Raw genomic sequence first — 24068 nt, 5'->3', positions numbered from 1 at the left:
CGGCCCCACCGGCGAGCACTGCCCCGTGCCAGCCCTCCTCCCGCTGCCACTGAGCCACGTGCCCTGCCCCGGGGCACCCACAGCTCCCCCATTCCTATGGGGTGGCCGTGTCCCAGCCCTGGGGACGTGCTGGTGCTGGGGGACACCCCTAACCCTTGCTTTAGCCACGGGGAGGCTTTGGGATCTTACATAGGGTGACCCCACGGATGGTACCCCAAGGTTGGGGGCATCTGTAGGGTCGATAGCCACTGGGGGCTACCCGGTGGGCTGCAAAAGGACACGGGATGGGGAGAGGGGCTGCGGTCCCCCAGTGCTGCTGGGAGGGGGTGCTCCCCCCAGCCCGGCACCCACCCCTCCCCGTTTGCTGCCACGTCCTGGCCACGCTCGGCCGGGCAGCCGATAACCCCTGGCACCCGTGGGCTCGCCGCCAAGGAGGAACAAGGAAGGGAGCAGCTCCCACCGCCTCGGGGTCCGGCGCTGCTTAACCCTTGCCCATCCTGGAGGCACGGCATCGCCCCCCCAGACCCCGCAGAGACCCGGTGGTGCTCATCCCACCCTGCCCGACACCCGTGGCCGTGCCCTACCCCAGCGCGCCGATGCTTTGCTGCTCAGGGGTGATCCCTGCTCATGAAGCACCCCAAAAAATTCCAGTCCTGGATGCTGCGTAAGCCCACCTGCCCAAAAGGGACCCCGAAAGGGTTGATAGGGGGCTCTGTGGGGATGGGCTCAGCACTTGGGGCACCCCAACTTTGCCCCACTGGCGTTGCGTTAAGGGCTGGTGACCTTAACGGAGTCCTTGCGTGCGGGGGGTTATCTGCCCATCGGAGTGCATCCCATTGCAAACACCCACGCAGATCCGTGCCGGGGGGGGGTTGTTCTAACATGGGCTGGGCTCGCAGGTCACCTTAAACCAGGGGAAGGACGGCGAGACTCACCCTGGCGTGCAACAGCCCCCCGGGACCTGGCAGGAGTGGTTACGGTAAAGAAATGTTTGCTTCCTCTCGGGGCCTGCTCCAGCTCCGGGGTTTTTAAGGGGGTGGGAGGGGGAAAACAAGTCAGTTAAGGTGTTGCACCTCCCTCGCTTCATCGACACCCATCCCATGTCGATGACATGTCGTGACAGCTCTGGGGGGGGGAAACTGAGGCACAGGAGAGCCCCAGCAGCACCACCAAAGCTGCCCGTTCCCTGGGGGGCAGCGGGTGCCAGGGACCCGTGGCCATAATGGGGTCACTCACGGGGACTTCTCCACCATCTCTGCATGCACATGGGGCAGAGGACACCCCAGGGACCACCACGTCCACCCCCCCTGCGCATTCAGGTGCCCCAGCACCCGGAGAGCTTGGCCACCAAAGCCCCCCCCCTTGGTGCGAGGTGGCACCCGGGGGGGGGACCCCATTTAGGGGAGGGGAGGATCCGAGGCATATTAGGGCTGCATGAGCAGCAGCACCCGGGGCTTGCGGGGTGCCAGCCCCCCACCCACCCACCCACCCACCTCCCCGGCACCTGGCTGCGGCTTGGCGGTGCCACCCGGTTGCACAACGCCCCTCGCGTGGGTGGGGGCGACGCAGGGCTCGCCGCTCCCTGCCCGGGCATGAGTCACGAGCAGGCTCCCAGCACATCTGCCGCGGGGCGCGGGGGCGGCTGGAGCCACGGGGAGGGGAAAAGGGGGGGAAACGGGGTCGTGCCGTGGGGGTCCCCCCATGGGGTGCCACCGGAGCACCCTCTGCGAGGGGCTCAGGGACACCCTGGTCCCCGTGTGCTGGCAGGGAGGAAGCCAGGAGACGGGCACAGGCACCCTCCTCCTCTCCATAGAATATTTTATATATATATATAATATATATATATATAATATATATATATTAAAATTACATTTCTCTTTACAAAAAAAAACAAAACAACTCAACAACAGGCCAGGGGACGGAGCTCATCTCTCAAGCCAGGGCGCAGGCAGCCCGGCGCAGGGGCCGGGGGCCTTCCCAGACCCTTTTTTGGGGCGCCCCCGTCCCCCAGGTGGGGCTCAGTCCAGAGTCCAGCAGCGGGTGGTGTGGCTGGGGGTGGGCACGGCGTGCTGGCCCCGCAGCCGGGCGCCTGCTCCGGATCCAACGCAGCTCGCCGGGTCCCCGCTGTCACCGCCTGCGAGGGGAGGTGAGATGAGGAAAAGGGGACGAGGCTGGAAGCGCAAGGGCAGCGTGGCGCGGGAGAAGCCCTAAAAAGCCACCCCGAAATGCACTTACTTCTGCCGGGAGGAGCCGCAGGGGTCGAGGAGGTGGGAGCTGGCCTGCGCCAGGTTCCAGTCGAACATCTCCAGCACCCGGTGGCACTCCACGCGGGACTTCAGCCCCAGGCAGAAGAGCTGCTCCACCTGCAAGGGGACAGGGCGCGAGGACGGGGAGGGAGAGGGTGGCGGGGGCGCTCCCACCCCCGCGGGAGCTGGCGTGGGGGCCGCGGCGTGCCGTGCCGTGCCGTACCTTCAGGTACTGGATGGCCCGCTGGACGTTCCAGCCGTGGTTCTGCAGGGCCGCCTGGCACTCCTCGGTGGTGACGCCGTGCACCATGTCCTGCACCTGGGGGAGGCTGACGGTCACCCCGTGCCACCAGCAAGGAGCCCCCCCCAGCTCCTTGCTGGTCAGGGGGACACCGGGGATGCCCCCCGTGGCTCCATCCCCTGCAGGGCACCAGCACCAGGGGAGTCAAGGTGGGATTTCTGCCTCCTGTGCTAGGGCGCAGACCCCCGGCCACCTCTCTGTGCCCAGCAGGGACGGCCACCTTCCTCCCCATCCATGCGTCCAAACCATGTGTAGGGCTATTTTGGGTTCAAAGTCTCCCCAATCCCCATTTTGGAGACACTTTTTGCACATCTGGGGACCCCTCGCAGCCACCCCCTCGGGGATTGGGCACGGGGTAGGGATGGCTGTCGCCCAAGGGACACAACGAGCCCACGGCCACCTGGCCAAAAGCCACCCCGGGGGGAAGCCACCTACCAGCCGGATCTTCTCGGAGGGGCGGTAGCCATCCGGCCCGTCGTAGACAATCTTCTGGAGGCTGCAGGAGGCTTTCACCAGGCACTTGGGCCCCAGGTTGCTGTTGTTGGAGGAGAAGTTGGCCTTGTAGTCCGGCTGCTGCTGCACCATGGGCCGGACGGTGGCCGTGGTGACCACGCGGGACGCCGGTGCCTCCTCGGGGCTTTTGGCCTCCTTGAAAAACTTCTCGTACTTGTCCAGGTAGGCAGGGCGCTCGGGCAGCAGGTAGTAGTGGGTGCTGCTGACCTTCTGCCCGTCCTTCACGATGGGCAGGATGCAGGGCCCCTTGGAGCAGTCCTTGCCCTGCGCCTGGATCACCTTGGGGGTGGCGTATTTGGGGTCGAGGGCGAAGCTCTGCGTGGTGGGCATGGGCTTCCCCGGAGAGGTGGAGAGGCAGGAGCAGAGGGCGCCACGCTGCTGGGGGGAGCCCACCTGCAGGGCCATGGGGCTGGGCGTCCTCGAGGTGGGCTGCGACAGCGGGTCCCGGGGGGGGATCTGGGGTGGCCGGTCCTCCTCGCCCCCCGAGGCCGGGGACAGCTCCCCCGACCAGCGCCCGGGCTCGTTGCGGCGCAGGGGCCGGGGCGGGATGGGGACGCGGGGTGGGATTTGGGGTTTGTCATCTGCCGGGCAGGCGGCCGGCCCCCGGGGCACGTTGAACCTCTTCATGCACTCCTGCTGCAGCTCCTCGAAGATCTCGGTGGTCTGCGTCAGGCTGGGCTGCTTGGCCTCCTTGGGGGGCAGGAAGAGGTTGTCCTCCAGCCCCGCCGCCCGCTCGCCCTCGTCCACGAAGCCGTAGTTGGTCTCGCCCCGCTCCCGCGCCCTGGGCAGCCCGGCACGGCTGCCCCGCCGCCCGGGGGGGCTGTTGATGGAGCACACCTCGAAGTCGTCCTCGTCCTGCGCCACGTCGTCGTAGGCGGGCGGCGGGGGCAAGGGCCGGGAGTCCCAGTCCACCACCGGCGTGGGGTGGAGGGGTCGGGGCAGGGCTCGCGTGGGGCTCTGAGGAGGGGTCTTGTCCAGCAGGGAGAAGGCCTCCATGGCCAGCTTGGCGAGGGAGGGGGCCGTCAGCTCCCCCAGGGGCGAGGGGCTGGCGGGGGGCACCTCCTCCCCGAAGTCGATGAGGGTCACCTCGCCGCTGCCCGGTCCCTCGGTGGGTGGCCGGCCGGGTTGCCGCTCGCCCACCTTGGTGCCCGGCACGCGGGCAGAGGGCTTGGCCAGCCGCAGACCTTTCCCCGGGCCCGGCTTCTTCAGGCAGAGTTTTCGGAAGCCAGACGACAGGCCCTCGTCCTCCTCGCTGACCGGGTCGTAGGAGGGCTCTAGGACGCAACGGAGAAGGCGGTGAGGGTCCCGTGGCGTCACCCCAAAAAATCCCCAGCTCCTGCCCCTGGGTGGGGACAACCCTCCTTGGGAACGACTCCGGATCCCAACTGCCCTCCTTCCCCAAGCCACGGCGAGACCCCAGCATCTCGAAAGCTCCCCCAAACCCACGGCACGGCAGCCTCAGCTCCCCCACTCCATGCCCCCTTGCCCCTCTCCCACCTTGGCTGCAGCGATGCTCGCCTTCCCGGGGCAGGGTTCACGGGGTGGACGGGGATTGGGGAAGGGCAGTGGCCCTACACCCTAATCCCTGCCCTTCCCCACCCCCTGGGCCCCTGCCCTGTCTCCCCCTTGCTCCACGGCCACCCCAGCGCATGCCACGCTGCAGCCATGCCCGGTCCAGCGGCACCCGGGTCAGTACCGGTGGCGGGTGGCCCCTCGGAGCGATTAGTCCCCGCCGGTCCCTCCAGGGAAGACGTGCGAGGAGGGGGACAAGCCTGGAGACGCCCAGGGGCAGGCAGCAGGGGCGGCACCATCTCCCCGGGGACGCCTGCCCTGGGTTTGGAGGGCTGGGGACGCGTTCCTCCGCGGGGAGCAGAGCCGCGCTGTCACCCGCGGGTGCCCGGCGGTGCCCGTGCGCGCCGGAGAGGACCGGGGGCTGCCCCGGGAGAGAAGCGCACAGCACGCCCCGAGTACCTTGGAAGAAAGGAGCTAAGAAAAAAGAGAGGGGGGGGGGCACGAGTGGGGCTCCCAGAACAGCCCGACTTACTCGTAAGCAGGATTGAAGGCTGAGGCGGGCGCGGAGGCGGCTGCCCTGCAGGAGAAGAGAGAGCCCGAGAGCAGGGGAGGCGCAGGGGGAGCGCGGGGAGCAAGCGGCAGCCGGGGCGGTCGGCAGCGGGGGCGCGGTGCATGCTGCGTGCCCCCCTCCAGCCGCTGCTGGATGGGAGCAGATGCTGGTGGGCGGCCCCCCAGCTCCCCCCGGATTGCAGATTTAGGGGGTTGGTGGCACTGGTGCTGTGCCCGACCTCCCTTGCTGGCCGGGGATGTCGCGGCTCCGACTGCGCCGAGCTGATCGCCCCCGCAGCGGGGAGCCCTGCCCCGGGAGGGGACGAGGGGCCCGGCCGAAGGCCAGCGGGGCAGAGTCCAGCCTGGCGGGGCTGGGCAGAGCCGCCCACACCGCTGGCACGCGCCCTCAGCCCGGCTCCCTGCCACCCGGGGCTGCAGCAAGCAAGTGGCAGCAGAGAGGCAGAGCGGAGGGGTGACAGACCCTGCCCGTCACCCAGGTGAAAGGGCACAGCTCCCGGCGCGGAGAGAAGGGACTTTGCGCAGCCGACGGGCTGGAGGCAGGGGGTGCGAGGGGGGAAAGCCGCTTACTTTTAGCCCTTCCGGGGAGCTGGGTGGGTCTGGCAGCAGTCAGGTCGACACCTAAAATGTCAGGAGGGTCCATGGGATTTCCCAGGTACAGCCTGCGGGGAGAGAGCAGAGCGCCGCGGGGGCTCAGCGGGGCGCCGTGCGGGGCCCCCGCACTCCCCACGCTCGCAGCACGTGCTCGGGCGCACGTTCGGCACACCCCCGCCTACGGTGAGGGGCTGCTGGGGGGCGAGAGGAGGAAAACCTGCCCCTTGCTACGGGATGGGGACGTGGGAAAAACCCCACAGCCCCTCCCCAAGCCCTGTGCCCTGCAGGGAGACCCAAATCCCGCCGCGAGCACCATCCCCATGCCTGCTGGCTGCCCGGGGATGCACCCCGAGAGGTTTTTACCTCCAGGGCGCAGCCCCCTGGTGCTCTCCATGTGCCACCCATCCCCTCCCTGCCTCCGGGAACCCCTCGGTGCACGCCGTGCCACGCGCACGAGGCACGGAGAGCCGCGGTGCCGCAGCGGGGTGCTCGGGGGTGCCGCGCGCCCGGGGCACGGCGGGAGCAGCGCGGCGGGAGGCCCGGGCGAGCCGTCGCAAGCCAGGCGTGGTGGGGCAGGGAGCCGGCGGAGCCCCGAGGCCTGGGCGTGTGCCGGGCTCGGTGCGTTCTCCGCGGCGCGGACGGCACGTACCCAGGGCGCGTGCCCACGCAGCGGGGCGCGGGGAGGCCTGCCGGGGCACGAGGCGCCTCGGCGCACGCGCGGCACCCAAATGCTCCGGGGAGGCCACCGGGACACGGCCCCGTGGGGATAGGGAGGGGGCAGAATGGGATCCGGAGCGCCAGCTTGGCTGTATAGGGTCGGGGTGCCGGATGGCCACGGGGGTCGCCGTGCCATGGGATGTGGTGAGGTGGGCACGGGAGCTGGCTCGGCCCAGCGGGAGCTTTCCAGGCTTTGGAATCGTAGCCTGCCCCCCCCAAACAGCCCTCCCACAGCCCCCCCAGTCCCAACGCTGGCAGGGAGCCGCCGTGACCCCGCAGCGAGCCAGCGCACCCTGCCCACCGCTTCCTGGGCGCTGCGGGGTCTTGGTGCCCAGCTCCTGCCAGGACACGCTGCACGATGCCCAGCCCCCCTTTTTTTTTATATATATATATTTTGCTTTTTAAGAGGACTCACGCTGTTAAAAGCTCACACCAACACCCCTCCAAGCACACGATGCCCCGAGACACCCCAAAAACGTTGGCGGCCACCTCTGTGGGGGGGACATTTCCCCCGTCCCCCTGCAGCAGGGGTGCTGTGAAGCACCGAGGGGCCGCGGGGCTGGGGCAAGGGGCTCCGTGCCCAGCCTGGCCCCACAGCCCATGACGAGCAGCCCCACCAGCACAGCTCCACCACGACCCCCGAGCTCCCCACCATGCAGCGCCCGACCCCGTTAGTGAGAAGAGGCGAGGGAGTTAGTCAAGCTGCGGGGACCCTGCCCAGAGCCACCAGCCCCAGCACACCAGGGAGGAAAAAGAGTTTTGTTTTGTTGTTTTTTTAAAAAAAAAAAGAAAAGGAGGAAAGCCAAGCAGTGGCTGGCTCCCATCAAGGCAGGGAGGGAGGCAGGGGGGGTGCAGAGAAGACAGAAAATGTTCTTACTCATCAATTTTATCGGGAAACCCCCAGCACTGCTGCGGGTTGGTGTCTCCATGGCCTGTGTGGATGAAGCTGTTTTTAAGCGGCTGGCTGATGTCGTGGGCCGACAGCCCCGCCACCGAGGTCACCGTGTTTCGGGGGAACTGGCCCACTTTTAGGGTCCGCTTATTCTGACCCCGCCACCAGTAATTCTCGGCCCTGAGGAACAAAAAGGACCTGCGTTAGGGACGGCGTGGGAGGGCGGCGAGACCCCCGGGGGGGGCGCTGGGAGCGGGGCACGTCCCCAACCCTGGTGACACGGGAGGAGGCAAAGTGACTCAGGCAGGCGGTGGCACAGCCGGGGAGGGTGCCCGGGATCCTAACCCTGCACACCCACGGCGTGCTCTGCCCCCCACCCCGCGCCCCGGGAAGGGGTCAGGATCCGACCCGCTGGGGATTTGGGGGGTGAGGAACGGAGCTCCCCAAAGGACGTGCCCCTTCGGAGCCCTGGGTGGCGCAGGACACGCGGGAGCTGTGGGGTGACAGCCGTGTCCCACGCCACTGGGGGCAGCACGAGCAACGGGACCAAGCAGCTGGGGTGCTGCTGTCCGACCCCAAATATCCCAGTCCCCATGGGGGGAATTGAGGGGACACAGAGGTTTTGGGACGGTGAGGGACGCAGAGGTTTTGGGGTCTCCCTTGCTTCTTTCCTACGTTATGGGGGAGCCCTGTGTGGGGTGACCCTACTGGCAGGGGGACCTGAGCCGTGAGCCCCCCAGGGTGGGAGCAGCCTGGGGGGGGACACGGCCACCACCAGGGTGGGACAGGGCAGTGGCAGAGTTTGTCCCCCTCAGCAGGGGACAAACACAACTGTAGGAGACCCCAGGAGGGCACCCCGAGCAGCACCCCCAGCCTGTCTCCATCCCGCACCCACCACGTCCCCCCTGCCCCGTGCCGGGGGTACCCCGGGGGGCTGCCCCCTGTCCGTGCTCAGGGTGGCACTGCCGCCCGCGCTGCCAGCTCGGCCAGGCTGGCACGGGCCCCGCGGTTTCCTGGAGTCACCTGTGAGTCACTGGCGGCCACTAGCTCAGCCCTTTTCCTGTTTACCTTCCCCGCTCGCCGCCAGCCAGCCCCATTACTCAGCCCCGAGACCCCTCGGAGAGGCTGAGCCCGAGCCCGGCCGGCACCGGGCACCCTCCCTCGCCCGCAGCGTGCTGTGGATGGGGGCAAAAAGGGGTCGGGGGCTGGGCCCCCCACCCTGGGAGGTCTCCCCCGCTCGCAGCAGCGCCCCGGAGGGATGCTGAGGCCGAGCTGGTCCCCTCTGCGCGCCCCCAGCCCCGCTGCTCGGACCCCCGGCACAAATTGTCTCCGTTTCCCACCCCAAAAATGGGCTCCCCCCCCCCACAACTCCATGTTCCCCACCCCGCGGCCGAGCCGTGCGCTCGGGGCTTTCAGGTAGGTCCCGCACGGAGCCGGGGGCCCCTTCCCCTGCCCACACACACGTACGCACGCCCGGCGCCGCTTCAAACGGCACGCAGGGGCTTGAAAAAAGGGGTGGGGGGTGTTTACACCGCCCCGGGCGGCCTCGCCGGCGACGGATGCGGCCCCCCCAGCAGCCCCCCACCCTTCTTCCCCAGCACCCAGCGAGGGGGGCGGCCACCCCTGGGGAAACTGAGGCACGGGGGGCTCAGGCTCGGTGATCCCATTGGGGCACCCCGCAGCGCCGGCACCCGCTGCGACCCCCGTTACCCCTCCCTGCACCCCCCCAAACCGTGCCCGCCTGGGGAAACTGAGGCAGGAGAGGCTGCGCCCCGGCTCCTCCTGCACCCCGTGGCTCCCGGCACCAGCAGCGGGGCCAGGGCACCCCGCCAGCGTCCCTCCCCGCCGCGTCCCAACCCGTGTGGTTCACCTGGGGCGAGCGCAGCTGGGGCGAGCGGTGGTGGTGGTGGCGGCGGCAGCAGCGGGGCCCCCAGCCCGCCCGTGATGCACCGGGGACGATGTGCGCGCTCTGGCACGGCCGCGCCGCCCTCCGCCGCTCCTTCCCTCCCTCCCTCGCTCCGCCGACGCCGTTTCCCTTCCCTTCCCCTCCCCTCCCTCCCCTCCCTGCAATTAAACCACCGCCGCCACCGCCAGACCCTGGGCAAGAGTCATCGGCAGCCCGGGGAGAAAGCTGGTCCCTCCAGACACACAAATCCGGCCTGATTCACCTCCGGGCCGTGACTAAAGGCAGGGAGCTGGCCCCCGGGGAGGGGGGGAGAGGGAAAGCAGCTCCTTTCCCCTCGCCTCCCCGCTGCTACGGGGCCAGCCGGGGTGCTGGAGCGCTGCGTGCCACCAGGAAGGGACACTTTTTGGGGTGTCCCCTCGCTGTCCCCGAGCGGCACAATAGGGCTGGAGCGGGGCAGGAACCCTCAAGGGTGACAATACCTGTCCCTTAGGGACAAAAAGTCCCCCCCAGCCTGACGCACGGGGTCCTGGGACCCCTGATTTGGGGAGGAACGAGGGCATGCAGAAGGATCGGAGGAGGCGGAGAGCGCAGCCCGTGGCGCAGGCAGAGGCCACAGTGGTGGCACGGAGCGCGCGGTGCCCCCGCGGTGACGGTGGCACGGCCCCGCCACTATCAGCAGGGAGCGGCCCCGCTGCGTGCACCCGGGGCAAGGCCGGGGCAAAGCAACAAGTGCAGCGGGGTGAGTCAGCGGGGCCGGGCGGCACGGGGAAGAGCCACGCTGCCCGTGGGCACGGCGGTGGCCCCGTGGCCCCTGCCACCATGTCCCCACCGAGGGGGCTGCCCGCCCGTGGGGTGTGCAGCCGGGTGTGCCGGAGGGGGTGTAGAGCCCTTCCAAATCCCCACGCCGGTTTTTGGGGTCCCCCGTCCCCCTGCAGGCTGGCACGTGCCCTCCCCCAGCCGTGCAATACCTGCCCTCGATGACGGTGATGATATCGTTCATCTGGATGTGCAGCTTGTCGGGCTCCTCAAAGTCCTGCAGGGCCCTCATGTCGGTGGGCTGGGCCTGGGGGGGGACGGGGACGGGGTGAGCACACGGGGACGTGGGCACATGGGGACGCAGCAACCCTATATCCCCCACTTTGGGGTCAGGGGAGCCCTGGCAATGGGCACGAGACCGAGTCACCCACTCGGGTACCCTAAAACTCTGCCTGTGCTCCAGCTGATGGGACGGGGGCACCAAGGACCCCCTGCCCTTCCTCCCATCCCTCCCACCCCCCTACCTCCATCAGGAAGTCCCGCAGGGCCACGAAGGTCGGCCGGTCCTCGGGTTTGTGCGCCCAGCACTGCAGCATGACGTTGTAGACGTCCTGGGGACAGTCCTCGGGCCGCGGCAGCCGCTCGCCCTCCTTGTCGATCTTGTGCAGGATCTGCAGGGCAGGCAGCGCCGTTACGGGGTGCCGGGTCCCAGCGGGTGCTGTGGGTGCTGTGGGTGCTGTGGGTGGGGGTGCCGGCCCCACGGGCACCGTGCGCACCCACCTGGCTGCCGTTGAGGCCGATCCAGGGCTCCTGGCCGTAGGTGAACATCTCCCAGAGCGTCACCCCGAACATCCAGGTGTCGCTGGCGTGGGAGAAGGTGCGCGTCTTGAGGCTCTCGGGCGCACACCTGAGCGAAGGACACGAGCATCAGGAGGGATGTGAGCATCGGGAGGGGACGAGCGGCGCCTCCCTGGCTCCTCCACCCTGGGTGTCAGCACCCTGGGGTGCTGCCCGGGGCTCCCCAGGCTCACCAGGCGAAGGGCACCTTGCGGTGCTCCTGCATCACGTAGTGGTCGTCGTTTTTGGGCAGGGCCCGCATGAGCCCGAAGTCCCCGATCTTGACCTGCTCGTTGGAGGCCAGCAGGATGTTGCGGGCGGCCAGGTCGCGGTGGATGAAGCGCTTGGACTCCAGGTAGGCCATGCCCTTGGCCACCTGGATGGCGTACTGGCACAGCGTGGAGATGAGGAAGTGGCCCTGGTTCTTCCGCAGGCGGTCCAGGAGGGAGCCCAGCGGGGCCAGCTCCGTCACCTGGGCCACGGGGAGGGGACAGCGGGGTGGTCAGGCCAGGGACACGGCATTTGGGGCTGCTTTCCAGCCCCGTTAACGTCCCCAGTCCTGGGGGTGCTGGTGGAGGACTCGGGGCACGGAGCCCTGTAGGGTGGGATCGCCGCCTCATGGGGCTCGGCGGTGGCAGCATCCACGGGATGGGGTCCGTCCCGCTAACCCCACGGACTCACCATCTTCATGGGGTGGGAGAGCACCACGCCGTAGAGGCGGATGAGGTTCTTGTGGTCCAGGGAGTGCATGGCGTTCACCTCGCGGATGAAATCATCCAGCACCTCCGGCTGGCTCAGCACGTCCGTCTTGAGGCACTTCACGGCCACGTTGAGCTACAGCCAAACAACAAAACCCAAATAAACCCGATACAGCCACGGGACCGGGCAGGACACCTTCCTGGGGGGGAGTCTCCCATGCTGTGAGCAGCAGCAGCGTGGGCGCACGGCCCCTCACCGTCTTGCCGGCGGGCGTGCACCACTCCCCGCGGCGCACGACGCCGAAGGAGCCATCGCCCAGCTTCTCGAAGAGAGACAAATCCCGCTCCCGGATCAGGCAGGTGAGCGAGTGCTGGCCCCCCGTGTCCGGGGGGGGCGGCGTGGGCGGCTTGCGGAAGGTGCTGTGGGGCTGGGGGGGCAGCTCCGAGTCGGGGCGCTTGCCGCTGAACACCTGCGGGGCGCAGAGAGGGGTGGGATGTGGGGGGCGCGGAGACACGCGGGGGGGGGGGGGGACCCCAAATCTTCCTGCCCGCTGGTGGGCACGGCTCGCCTCGGTTTCCCCTTCCCATAAGGGTGATATCGGAAGGGATGGGGTCCGTCCAAGCCCTGGTGCACAGCTGGGGATGCTGGCACCTGCGCGGGGGCCGGGGCAGGCATGTGGCCGGGGTGGGAGGTGGCATTTCTCGGCCCGGCTCGAGGCTGAGTCGCCTTCTATTAAAAGCCCATCCCGGCCCCGGCTCGGCCCAGATGAGTCACGAAAGGGAGAGGCCACGACCCAGCGCCCAGCTGGCGAGCACACGGGCGTTTTGGGGGCGCGAGGTGCCCGGGGGGCAGCACCCCCATGGGGCACGTCCCCAGCTGCGCACCCCGGGGTCCCCTGCCTCGGCGCTGCGGGGCACCGGGGCGGGCAGGGGGATGGAGATTGGGGATGCTGCTCACAGAGCCGGCTGAGGCTCTGCTACTAATTAGCCCTGAATGAGTTTCCTGGAAAAAAAGGAGGCAAATCACGCGAGGGGAATGAATTTCCCGACCGCTGGCCCTAGCTGGGAGGCAACCCGTGCGGGGCCGGGCAGGGTGATGCCGCAGCAGGACGCACGGTGGGGGTTTTATCCCAATCCCTGCCAGCACCGGGGGGGACAGGGCTGGCCCCATCACCCTGAGGCACTGGGAGAGACGGGCACCGAGAGGGAAGGAGGTGGCAGAGGGGCGCACAGCCACCAGCTCCTTGCACGGGGCCGAGGCAGCCCCATTCCTCTGGCGTGCCTCAGTTTCCCCATCACACCCTCCCTGCCCCTGTCCCGGCCGTACCTTGCTCATCCAGGATTTCCTCTTGCACATGGCTTTCCTCCGCTTCACCGCCTCCCACAGCCGCCGCTGGCCTGCAGCACAGGGGGACCGTCACCAACACGGGGGTCCCCTCCCCAAAAAAAAAAAAAAAACCCTCTCCATCCCTCGGGACCACGCGTCCCTCTGGGCTCCCCCCAAAAAAAACGGGGTGCAGCCAAACGGGGTGAGGGGGATCTCAGGGTTTGGGGGGGGGGTTGTAACGCACCGGGGCGCCCCATGCCGATCTTCTCCAGGTCCTCATTTTTGACGTACTCGAAGTGGGAGAGGCGGGTGACGTTGAGCTCGTCCCGGATGCGCAGGAAGTACTGCTGCAGCTGCAGCTCGGTGAGCAGCTCCAGCAGCCAGTCCGTGCCCTCCTCCGACTGCATGCTACAGCTCAGCTTCTGCCGGACACCGCGCCTGGTTAGCGGGGACCCTGCCCTGCGCCCCGCCGCCCCCAGGGGTCCGTCCCTTGTCCCGCCAGAGCCAGGCACCCGCTGCCCAAAATGGGGTAAGAGAGCTGGGGCTGCTCCCTGTGCCAGCAGGGATTCGTCTCCTGCAGAGCCCGGCCCCAGCTCCCTGTGGGGGGGGGGCAGGAGAGACGCGAGCTCCTCTCCCCATCAGCAGGACCCCCAGGGAAGGGCAGGGACCCCATCTCTGCCCCATCGTGCCCCGCTGAAGCCAGGGATGGAGACGGGTCAGACCCTGAGGCACGGCACGGATGTCCCCGATTCCAGCCCCATGCAAGGGGAACGCCACAACCCAGTGCCTTGTAAGGGATGCCCTGCGCCCTGGCACCACACACGCACACGGGGCACCCCACACACTGCCTGCCAGGCTTTGGGTGCCCAGCTGGAGTGGCTGGCAGCAGAGGTGGCAGCTGTCCCCAGCAGGGACAGACCCCACAGCACTGCCTCAGTGTCCCCTCGTGTCCCCGCACCCCCAGCAGGGCTAGGACAGGGCACAGACCGATGGATATGCCATGGGGTGGTGGCCCCGTGCCGGCAGCCTCGGGGAAGGGACAGAGGGGGGACACAGAGCCATGAGTGGGGGACAAGGACGGGGTGCAAGCAGCATCCCAGTGCTGCCAGCATCGCCCCCTGCAGCTGCACGAGGCACAGGGCCAGCTCCCAGCAGGGATCTCCACATCCTCCCCCAAAACGCACCCCTCGCCGCATCGCGCCCCTGCCCGAGGTCGCAGCGGTTCCAGGAAGGGACCCGGCTCTGCCCCCCGCCCCCGAGAGCCGGAGGGGACGTGGGAAACCCCCCGGTCAGCCCCCTCCATCCTCTTTTCTCCCCCAGGATTAGACATCACCCCCCCCTGAGCCCCTTCACCCCCCTCCCTGCGCTCTCGGGTCCGCGTCACCGCGATCCCAACCCTCGGCACGGGGCTAAAAATACGGCAGGCGCGGCAGGCGGCCGGGCACGGGGCGCACGGGGGCACCCGCGGCACGAGGAGCCGGCGGCTCCCAGCACGGACAGGTCCCCCTCCCCCCGGGGGTCCCCTGCCCGTGGGCACCGGGCTGGGGGGGTGACGGCCACTTACTCGGTAGACGCGGAAGCGGGCGAGGAAGGGGAAGGAGCGGCGCAGCGTCTCGAAGCGTCGCATCCTGTTTGGCCGGCCACCGGGGCAGGCGGCCTCGTCCCTGGAGCCAGCCTCGCCCGGGGCACCACGGCCACCAGCACGTCCCCTGCTTGGTGACGGTGTCACCGGGGCACCGAGCGCTCAGCGGAGCCGGGGGACCCGTGGAGGAGTCATGGGGGTCACAGCCTGGTGGGTGACGGCCTCCTGCTGGCCCCCGTGCCGTGCGTTGCCAGCCGGGCACGGCCACCCCATAAATCCCCCGGTGCGAGCAGGGGGGCTCAGGGCATCCCCGCAGCGCCGGGGCTGGCGGCAGGACGCGGGGCTGTCCCAATCCTCCTCCTCCTCCTCCTTCCTTCGTGCTCTCTCCAGCCTCTCCTTCCCGGCCGTGCTGCCCTCCCCTTCCCGAACGCAATCGTGCCGGGGCCGGAGCGGAGCCGTGGCGTTGGCGTTTTCCGAGCAGCGGCCGTGGGCTCGCTCCTGGCTTTCCGTGAGGCTCCCCCCTCGGCCGGCAGCCGGGCATCGAGCGCCGTCCCGGCCCGGCTGCCCGCGCAGCCCCTGTCCCAGGAGGGTTTATTTTAGCTGCGCGTTGGCCAGGCGTTGGGCCGCGAGCCCAGGGGGCCGGGCTCCGATCAATGTGCTGCTTTCTCTCTTGTTCAGCGGGCGCTCCGGCAGCTGCACCGCCTGGGAGACCGGACCCCCGGCTCCCATTGCCATGGAAACCTCGCTCCGGCCTTGGGAAACGTTCCCGGGCCTCAGTTTCCCCCCCCCCAAAAAAAAAAAAAAAAAAAAGGAAGCGAGGAGGGAGGGGAGACATCCGGCCCTGCGCTCCCAAAAGGAGGCGGCAGGCACGACGCCAGGGTGACGGGCACCGTGCCGCTGCCGCCGTCACCCCCGTGGGCACACAGGGCCGGCGGGCGCGCTGCCTGCCCTGCGGGTGCCAGGCCCTGCGGGGTGCTGGGGGAGGTGGGCACGGGTCCCTCCGCGACCACCGGTGTCCCGGGGCTGGCTCCTGTCCCCGATGGGGCCGGGGCCAAGGGCTGGCACCCGAACACGGGCGCGTTGTCCGCCCGCGAGCTCCCCCGGGAGAACAGCTGGCGGTGCCGGCAGCCGCGGCGTGAGAGAGGAAAGACCCGGGGCATTCTCCTGCTGTGCTCCCCCCCAAAAAAAATCTCCAGTGCTGGACCCCCGCCGCAGCCCTGGCTGTGCCGAGGTGGCCAGGAAGGGGATGAGGCAGGCGGGGAGCCCTCACGGAGCTGGAGGGGCATCCACGGTGGCTCCCACCACCGGGATCCCGGCTGTACCCGGCACAACGGCCCCATTGAGCGGGCACAGCCAGGCACGGTGCCCTCGGCACCAAGCTCTGCCACGTGCCAGCTCCCCAGGGATGCAGGGTGTTCCCTGCCCCACGCTTGTGCACAGCCCCCAGCAGCCGGGGGAAGCATCCTTGCTGCCTCCAGCACCCCCAAACCCCAGGCAGGGCTGCTCAGGTCAGCGCAGTGCAGCAGGCAGGGCCTGATCCTGCACAGCGAGGGCGTCTGGCAGGGGCAGCCCTGCAACCTCTGAGACCGGTGAACGGAGCGTGACGGCGATCCCTGTGCCAGCACCCCAGCAGGGTGCGGGATCACCGTCCCCAGAGGCTGTGGGATGCGGACAACAGCCCCCCAAAACCCAGGATACCGCACAGAGTCACGGCATGGGGTGCACAGGGCCGGGTAGCACAGCGCAGCTGGGGAAAACTCCCCCCCCACAGCCCAACCTGCAGCTCGGGGGATGCTCCCTACGTGCGCACACCCAGATGCGCAGGCGGTGCCAGCTCTCACGTGCAGCCCAGGACCACACACGCGCGCTCCTGCAACCACACGCACCACGCACACACCCCGACACGTGCACGGCCGCAACCGCACCACCACCACCACCCCCTGGCGTGCTAACGGCGCCCAAACACAGCACCTCTGCACGTCACCCCCCTCTCCATCACCACCACCACCACCACCACGCTCCCCGCAGCTCCTGCTGTGCCTGGGTGCACGTGCGCAAACACCCCGAGCCCTGCAGCAAAGCCCCCGGTGCTCCCCCTGCGCACACACCCGTCGTGCCCACGGGCACCGTGCGCCCACGGGCACCCACCCGTGGCACACACACAGGTCACGTCTGCCCGCTGGCAGCCGGCTCGCCCCCGCCAGCCACGCAGCCACCGGCGCATCGCACACGCCGTGCACGCCCTCCCGAGGCGGCGCGCGGGGGTGCAAACGCACCCCGTCTGCCTCCCACGCTCAGCGCCGCCCGTGACAGCACCCCGACATCTCCGTCGGCACCCACAGGTGCCCACGCACCAACGTGCTCCTTGCACCCCCACGCAGACCGGTTACACGCAGCTTGCTGCCCCCCCAGAGATGCCCACGCCACCTACGCCCCCGTGCACACATCATCCATACGTCCACCCCCCGTTTTCCAGCTCCCCAGAGCAGGAGGTGCCCGGGGTGCGCAGATCCTGTCCCCACGCCGGGCCCTTCCCCAGCAGCCATGCACCCCCCACCCCTCGCTCTCAGCTGGGGAAACTGAGGCACGGCAGGAGAGAGGCACCAAAGCACCTGCCAGCTGCCTTTTTGAGGGCGCAGGGGCGACTCCCAGTTTGCCCAGTGTCACCCAGGGCGGGTGACACAGGTCCCTGCCAGCGTGGACAGCCACCAGCCTGGCCTCCAGCCGCCCATGCCGGGCACCGTGCCCGCCCTGCGGCAGCCCCTCCATCCCCAGACCTGTGCCAGCACCGGCTGAGCCAAGCTCCTGCCGTGCCCCGAGCTGCACCGGGAGGGGACAACACGTGCCACTGCGGGGACACATGGGTCCCCATCCCAGCACTGTCCCCTTTTTCCCCCCCAGCAACAACATTCCTGCCCCCATCCGTGCCTCAGTTTCCCCAGCAGGCAGGAGCAGCCACCCCGCTCGTGGCTCAGTACAGGGGTGCAGCCATGCGTGGCGGGTGCCGTCCCCATGCCACCCCCGCAGGGCCCCGACGCGGAGAAGCCATGCAGGGGAGGGTCGCCACGAGCCCCCCACGCACCCCACGGCCCAGCAGGACCCAGCACCTCTCGGGGACACACGTGCCACCGCTTCCCCACGGCTCCCCCCCCGGCACTGACCCGCCGGCACGGCATGCCCAGGGTGACGTCCTGCTGGGGGGGCCGCCCGTGGCGCCCACCGCCCGGCCGCGGGGCTCGCAGCCCGGTGCTGTCCGAGAGGCTGTGGGGCAGCGGGGCGAGCATCTCCTCCTCCTCCTCGGCGCTGCTCAGGCGCTGGTAGTCGCATCTCTCGCCCATGGCTGGGGCCGCGGCGGTGGCAGCGAGCGGGGGGCTCTGCGGAGACGCCCGCGCCTGCCTGGGGGCGGCGAGGGCTGGAGCCGGGCGTGGGATCACATGGCAGAAAGTTGCTGCAGTTCCGGAAAACAGCGAGAGGGTGAAGGTGACCGCGGTGATGGAGGGGAAGGAGGGAGGGCTGATGGATGCAGAGGGGAGGGGGAGAATGAATAAAAAAAAAAAAAAAAAAAAAAAAAGAGAAAAGAAAAGAAAAGGGCAGCCCTTTGGGCACCCGTCCTCACCCCGAGCCCTGGCATCGCCGCCTTCCTCCCGGCTCCGCTGCCTGCGTGCCCGCTGTCCCCCCCGGCACCCGAGCAAGGAGGAGGTGGCAGCGGTGGTGGTGGCATCGCTGCCCGTGCTGGCGGCCCCCTTCTCCCCCCAGCCCAGCGCTGGGGAGCAGCGGGGAGCAGCGCCCGGCGGCTGCGGCTCTGCGGCAAGCGGGGTGGGGACGGGGGCAGCGAGCCCCGATGCGGGGAGCCCCCGGGGGGCGAGGGGAGGTGGGGAGCGCAGCATCCTCCCCGGCATCCCTCCCGCTGCGGGCACCCCGGTGCGGTGTGCCGGCGGAGGGGGAAGGGATGCTGGGGGAAGATGGCTGCTCCGCAGCGAGCCGGCAGCGGGGCCGCGCGGGCGCGAGCTCGGCAGGGTAGGGAGAGAGGCCAGGCCCCAGCACGACGGGGTTTTGGGGTTGGGTGGGGGGATGTGCTGGGAGGATTTATCCTGCCTCCAAGCCTCTCGCCACCTTTATCACGGTGCTGGGGGTCTCCTGGGTGAGGTGTCTGCATGCAGCTCTCCGGAAGCCACCCCCTGCACGGGGAGATGGGGAACCCGCACGGGGGAGCTGTCAGCGGCCCCTCGGAGCTGCCCCCGTGCCCTGACACCGCCTGGCTGGACGGGGGCTGAGCCCCCCCGAGCAGAGCAGCGAGCATGGGAGGAGGCAGAAGGCGGGGGCTCTGCAGCCCCCCCCTGCACCTGCCTGTGCTCGGCGGCATCGCACAGCCTCGGGGACCAAAATGCTCCAGGTGCCAACACCACAGGGCACAACACCCCATCCCATCCCCCAGAAACACTCCTATGCACCCCCATCTCTCCCCGATGACCCCCCACACCCCCCCATTATTCTCCCCTTCCCCCCCCCCACGCATCCAAACCCCAGCCTGACCTTGGTGGAGGTGACACCGGGCCCCCCCCAACACCACCCCGCACCACCCCGGCTCCCACCACACCCCACATCCCAGGGGGGCACCGACCCCGGGGGGCTGTAGGGGTGGGTGGGCTGCGCCCCGGGCAGGCTGTCGGCGGCTCCTCCTGCCATACCACAGAGGTGAGCTCAGCCGCCGAGCCGAGCCCGCGGGCGCGGGGCGTGGGAGCAGCCAGCCGCCCCCGCGCGCGGCCCGCCGGCGTCACCGCGCTGGCACGCCGCGGGCCGGTGACTGACGCACGTGCTATGCATGCCACCGGCCCCCCGGCCACGCAGCGCCCGTGTCCGTGTCCCACCCCATCCCCATCCCACCCCGACATTCGGCCGGTGCAGTTGGGGGTCCGTGTCCCATCCCCGCAGGGTCACCCCGCGCATCCCCGCCAGCCCCAGGTGACACGGGGTGGGTGGCACGAGCCTCGGGGTGCTGCACTGGGGACCGAAACCGTGCCAATCCCAGCCCCACAGAGCCTCAGGTGCCAGCTCAGCCAAAACCCAAAGCGTGAGGTCTCCGGAGCGAGGCGGAGAGCATGACACCCGTGATTCCCACCAAAACCACGGCCACCAAAGCCCCCGGGGCGGTGACAGCCACGGTGACCACAGGGCGTCCCTCCCACCGCAGGGACACCAGAGCTCCCCAAGCCCTCCAGGCAAACCAGCATCCCAGTTTGTCCCCGCATCCCTCTCAGCATCCCTGGGGCGCACACCGCACCTTGCCCTGCGCCCACCCTCTTCCCCAAAATAGGGTCCCCACTCACCCGCAGCGCATCGCCCCGCTCGCCATCCCGTCTGGCCGTGCCGGGGCCCCGCCACCCCGCCTGCCACCTTCCTGGTGGCAGTGTCACCTGGAAGTGATGTCACCGGCAGCGGCACGGCCGCGGCGCCCCGGGCTGGCTCGCTCAGCCCTGGCGGGGCCCAGGGGCGGCCCCAAATTGCACTGACAACACTCCCCGGGCCGGCTGCTCCGGCGCAGGCGTGCGCGCACACACGTGCGAACCCACACACACACACACACAGAGCACGGCGCGGCAAAGGCAAAAGGATGCCAGGGGAGCTGCCAGCAGCATCCTGCCCGCGCTCCCCGGGGACCTCCCGCTGCTGTGCCACCCACCCGGTGCCCTCCACGTCTCGGCGAGGAGCCCCCATACCGGCGTGCGTTTCGCCTCCGGCACCCGACGCAGCTCGCTGGGGTGTCCCGAGCAGCCGGCATGGCGGGACGGTGACACCCGCGGCGGGGGTGGCCGGCGAGGACGGGGTGCCAGGTGCCCCAACGCTGCGCTCTCCGTGCCACCAGAGCCCGATGCCATGGTCGGATCCTGCCCCGGTGCGTCCCCTGCTCTCCAGGCAGCGATTGTCCCTCGGATCCTGCCTGGGAGCAGCCGCACCCAGCGGTGCCCCCCCGCCCTGACAAAGCCCGGCGCAACCCCAATCCTCTCCCTAAGCCTCTTTCCTCCGCTAAATCCCCGCCGTATGGCGAGCGGTGGCGGCACAGACAGCCCCGGGGTGGGCTGAGGGCATGCTGGGCTCCCAGCGTGGCTAGCAGCCTGCCCGGCTGGGCCACGAGCCCACACAGAGCCACACTAGCCCATTGCACCTGAGGGGCTGATCCCCATCTCTGCATCTGCAGCAGGATCCGGCCCGATCCACAACACATCCCCAGGGATGATGGGGGAAATAACGGGGCCAGGTGCACGCCGTGCTGCCCAGGGCGCATGGAGAGGGGCAGGGGGCACACACGACCCCCTGGCCGACCCCCATCTCGTCCCCATCTCCATTTGTCACCGAGCAGGGCAAGCACCGGGCTGGGTTAAGGGACAAACCAACCCTGCTTCAGCATGAAAAAGCAGGAGAGGGGTGCAAGCTGGATAAAAGGGCGAGGACGCATGCAGTGACTGCGTTCCCATGGGCACCCCGAGCACAGCACCCCCCCAGCTCCCCCTCCGGGCCCCGTGCCCAGGGCGGTGTTGGCAGAGCGCACGGCTGAGCCCGGCATTGCCACGAGAGGGCACTGGGCTTGGTGTCACCGAGCACTCAGAGGGACACCCCCTCACAACCCGGCACCCCAACGCGAAGCTGGACCGTGCCCAACAGCCCGCGTGCTCATCCTACCTGGGCCGGGGCGGCCGCGCTGCTGGGGTCCCCTGGCAGGGCTGCTCCGTGTCCCGGTGTCCCCGCGAGCCCGGCGGTGACGCAGGACGGCGTCAGGGCTTCGCCCGCGCAGCCATGGCAGGGCTCCGCTCGCGCTGGCCGCAGGGTCCCCTGGGGCCAAGCAGGAAGGAGAGGTCAGGATGGATGGGATCCTGCTGATCCCGCACCCGTCGCCTGCCCCAAACCCTGTGGGGGTGGAAAACCAAACCCGGGGTCTGACGGGAGCCCCCCAAAATGCGCACCTGGGGCTGGCATGGCAGCACCCACGGGTACCCTGGCCATGGAGCACCAGCCCCGTGCAGGGGGGGATTTGTCCAGCTGGTGTCGGGGGCCAGATCAGAGCTGGAAATGTCACCCTGCACCCGTGGCCAGGCTCCTGCTCCCCTCTGAAGGAGTTTAACGGGGCCACGGGGAGGGAGAGGGGCTCAGCACCCCTGGGTGCTGGGCAGGAATATCCAGAAACCCCCGACCTGCCCCAGCACCCGGCGCTGGGAAGGGACGGTGGTTTGGAGCAGAGCGGTGCCCTGGCTAGACCACTGCGCATCTGCAAGTCATTAGCGCTAATTGAAGGCAGCCTAATTGGCCAGGCTGCAGCACGGGCAGTGCCCCCTGGGGCTGCTCAGCCCATGCAGCGAGCTGAGAGCCAGAGCGTGGCTGCAGGGGGGGCACCCCACGGGGGACAGGGCACCCAAGGGACCCTTTGGCATGGTGCAGGAGCCGCACGGTCTCACCCGCTCCCGCGGCACCACACCTGCAGGAACTGGTGGTACTGGTGGTACTGGTGCAGGAGGCCCCGCTGCCCCCACCCCGGGCACTGCAGCCCCCCCGGCTCTCCTCCTCCTCCTCCTCCTCCATCCGTAGCAGCTGCAGCGCCCCAGTGCCGCGGGGTGAGGCTTCCTGGGAAGCTCCCCCCTGGCCCTACAACCCAGGTGCATGGGGTGAAGCCGCTCCCCCGTTGTGCCCCCCAAGCCCCAGGGGAGCTGAGTCACGGCTGCCACCCCCGCACCCTGCCCGGGGCAGTGGCACAGAACCGGGCACCACCGGCGGCCCCGCAGCCCAGCCGTGGTTCCCACCATGCCCCACCGGCACCACGCCCCGCGCTAATGAACACCGGGCTAACGAGGCCCGGGGTGGCTCAAGGGGCTGCTAACTGGTTGCGCAGCCCCAAATCCCGCTGGGGCGCCCCCGCCCGTGCCCCCAGGCAGGGGTTGGGTCGGGCTGGCGAGCGGGATGGGGTTTTACCTGCTCAGGGGCTCCCTGAAAAGGATCCTGGAGGAGCAGCCCCCCTATCCCACCCTCCTCCTTGTGCGCACCCTGCGCTCAGGTCACAATTTTAGCAAATCCCAAAACCCGATGAGCTTTGCCAATTTTCCAGCGAGGGTTTGGGTGCAGGGACCTGGCACCACGAGGGCACCCACGGCGCAGGGTGGCGCGCCGCCGCCGCGGCAGCCCGGGGAACGCGGGGCAGGGGGGAGAGGCCGTGCCGGGGCGGCACCACGGAGGCGAGCGCGTGGGGAAGCGGCAGCGCCGGGCTCTGCCTCGGCCTGCCCTGCCCAGACAGCCCGGCCCTGGCGCTTCCCCAGCCCGGGGCATGCGGGAGCCTCGGTGGCGGCTGCGGGCAGGGTCCCTGCCCCGTGCCTGGGGTTGCTGCAGCTCCTCCAGCCAGCGGGGTGAGGGGTACGGGGTCGAGATGAAGGCTGTGGGTAAATTGGGAGGCTCCGAACAGATCTGGAGGAGCAGCTGCGAGAGGGTGGCAGCAGAGCAGGGATCCTCCTGCTGGGGAAGGATCGGTGCTGAGGCTGCCAAGCGCGCATCGCCAGAGTTAACTTTTAGAGCAAGCGAGAAAAAAGTGAGCAAAAGAAAGCGTCCTGAGTGCTTTGGTGAGAAAAACCTGCCCCGATGCGGCCAGAGGCGGATGTGACGGGGACGCGGAGGGTCTCCGTGCTGCTCCCAGTGCTGGCAGCAGCGCGACGCCCCCGAGACGCGGGGCTGTGCCCGGAGGACAAGGGTCCTCTGTTCAGCCCGGGGAGGAGGAAGAGCAGAGCAAAAGGGAAAAAAAAAAAAAAAAGAAAAAGGAATCCTTCCCCCGGCTTCCGCTGCGGGTTCAAACACCAAACCTCAGCAGAGGGGAGCAGGGGGACGGAGGGCGAGCATCCCTGGTGCCGGGATGCCCGCAGTGCTGCAGGGCACGGTGCCAGCGCCGCACCGCCTCCGCCAGCGGTCCCGGTGCCCGCGTCGCCCCTTACCTCGGTGCTCACGGCCGTGGCATCCCTCGCCGGGTGTCCGGTGCCGGCGTGGCGGTGTCGGCGGGGCGAGGAGGGTGGCAGGCGGGCGGCATGGCGAGGGGGGCGCTCGGCGGGGTCTCCGCCTTCACACCCTGGCCTGGCGGCGTCGCGGGGGCCACGTGCCGGGGGGCTGCTCCTGCTCCCCGCGGTAGCGCTCCCCTTCCTCCTGCACCCCGCGCAGCGCCTCCCCTTCCTCCTGCCGCCCCCTGCGCACCCACCAGCGGGCTCGCCCCGGGGGGCTGCCGCTGTCCCTGCGGGCTCCGCGCTCCTGCTGCGCCCTGCGGCTCGGGCCCTGCTCCTGCCGCGCTTTGGGGCCGCGCTCCTGCACCCCGCGCACACCCGCGCGGACCCTCCTAACCCCGGGGCTGCCCCCTTCGGCCCCCCTCGCCCTCCTCACGCCCACCCGAGGCTCGCCGGGGCTCGGGCGGCCCCGGGGAGCCCCCAGCTGCTCGCGGGGGCGCAGCAAGCCCGGCGGGGGCTTGGTGCCCACGGTGGGCACCGGGCGGTCTCCGCGCTCCTGCAGCCCGGCGCGCACCCCCAGCAGCACCCGCTGCCACTGCCCCGGCCGCCCGGCCTCGCCACCGCCGCCGCCGCCCTCCGGTGCCCTCCCTCCGGTCA

The 24068-nt window shown here is 69.7% G+C and overlaps 1 protein-coding gene across 5 annotated transcripts; it reads right to left on the bottom strand.

Moving 5' to 3' along the window:
- Positions 1-1879: 1879 nt before the first annotated feature.
- Positions 1880-23495, bottom strand: TNK2 (tyrosine kinase non receptor 2). 5 transcript variants are annotated; one of them, XM_032193419.1, is made up of 18 exons: positions 23412-23495; positions 21127-21276; positions 17610-17896; positions 13111-13288; positions 12867-12937; positions 11797-12009; positions 11523-11675; positions 11036-11313; positions 10785-10911; positions 10529-10675; positions 10217-10311; positions 7328-7522; positions 5710-5801; positions 5105-5149; positions 2983-4334; positions 2470-2565; positions 2236-2363; positions 1880-2134 (listed from the first exon to the last, which is right to left on the bottom strand). In XM_032193419.1, exons 3-18 carry the CDS (start codon positions 17784-17786, stop codon positions 2128-2130), a joined length of 3354 nt encoding a protein of 1117 aa, XP_032049310.1. In that variant the 5' UTR covers positions 17787-17896; positions 21127-21276; positions 23412-23495; the 3' UTR covers positions 1880-2127. The 5 variants fall into 5 exon arrangements, with proteins under 5 accessions (XP_032049310.1, XP_032049311.1, XP_032049308.1 ...); XM_032193420.1 differs by lacking the exon at positions 23412-23495 and having other exon boundaries at positions 17610-17961; positions 21127-21212; XM_032193417.1 differs by lacking the exons at positions 17610-17896; positions 23412-23495 and having other exon boundaries at positions 21127-21185.
- Between the last annotated feature and the right edge of the window lie 573 nt (positions 23496-24068).

The sequence above is a fragment of the Aythya fuligula genome, chromosome 9 (assembly GCF_009819795.1).
Source record: "Aythya fuligula isolate bAytFul2 chromosome 9, bAytFul2.pri, whole genome shotgun sequence".
In the NCBI taxonomy this organism is placed as follows: domain Eukaryota; kingdom Metazoa; phylum Chordata; class Aves; order Anseriformes; family Anatidae; genus Aythya; species Aythya fuligula.
The sequence above is the reverse complement of the archived record's forward strand: the minus strand, read 5'-3'. Positions and strand labels throughout refer to the sequence as shown.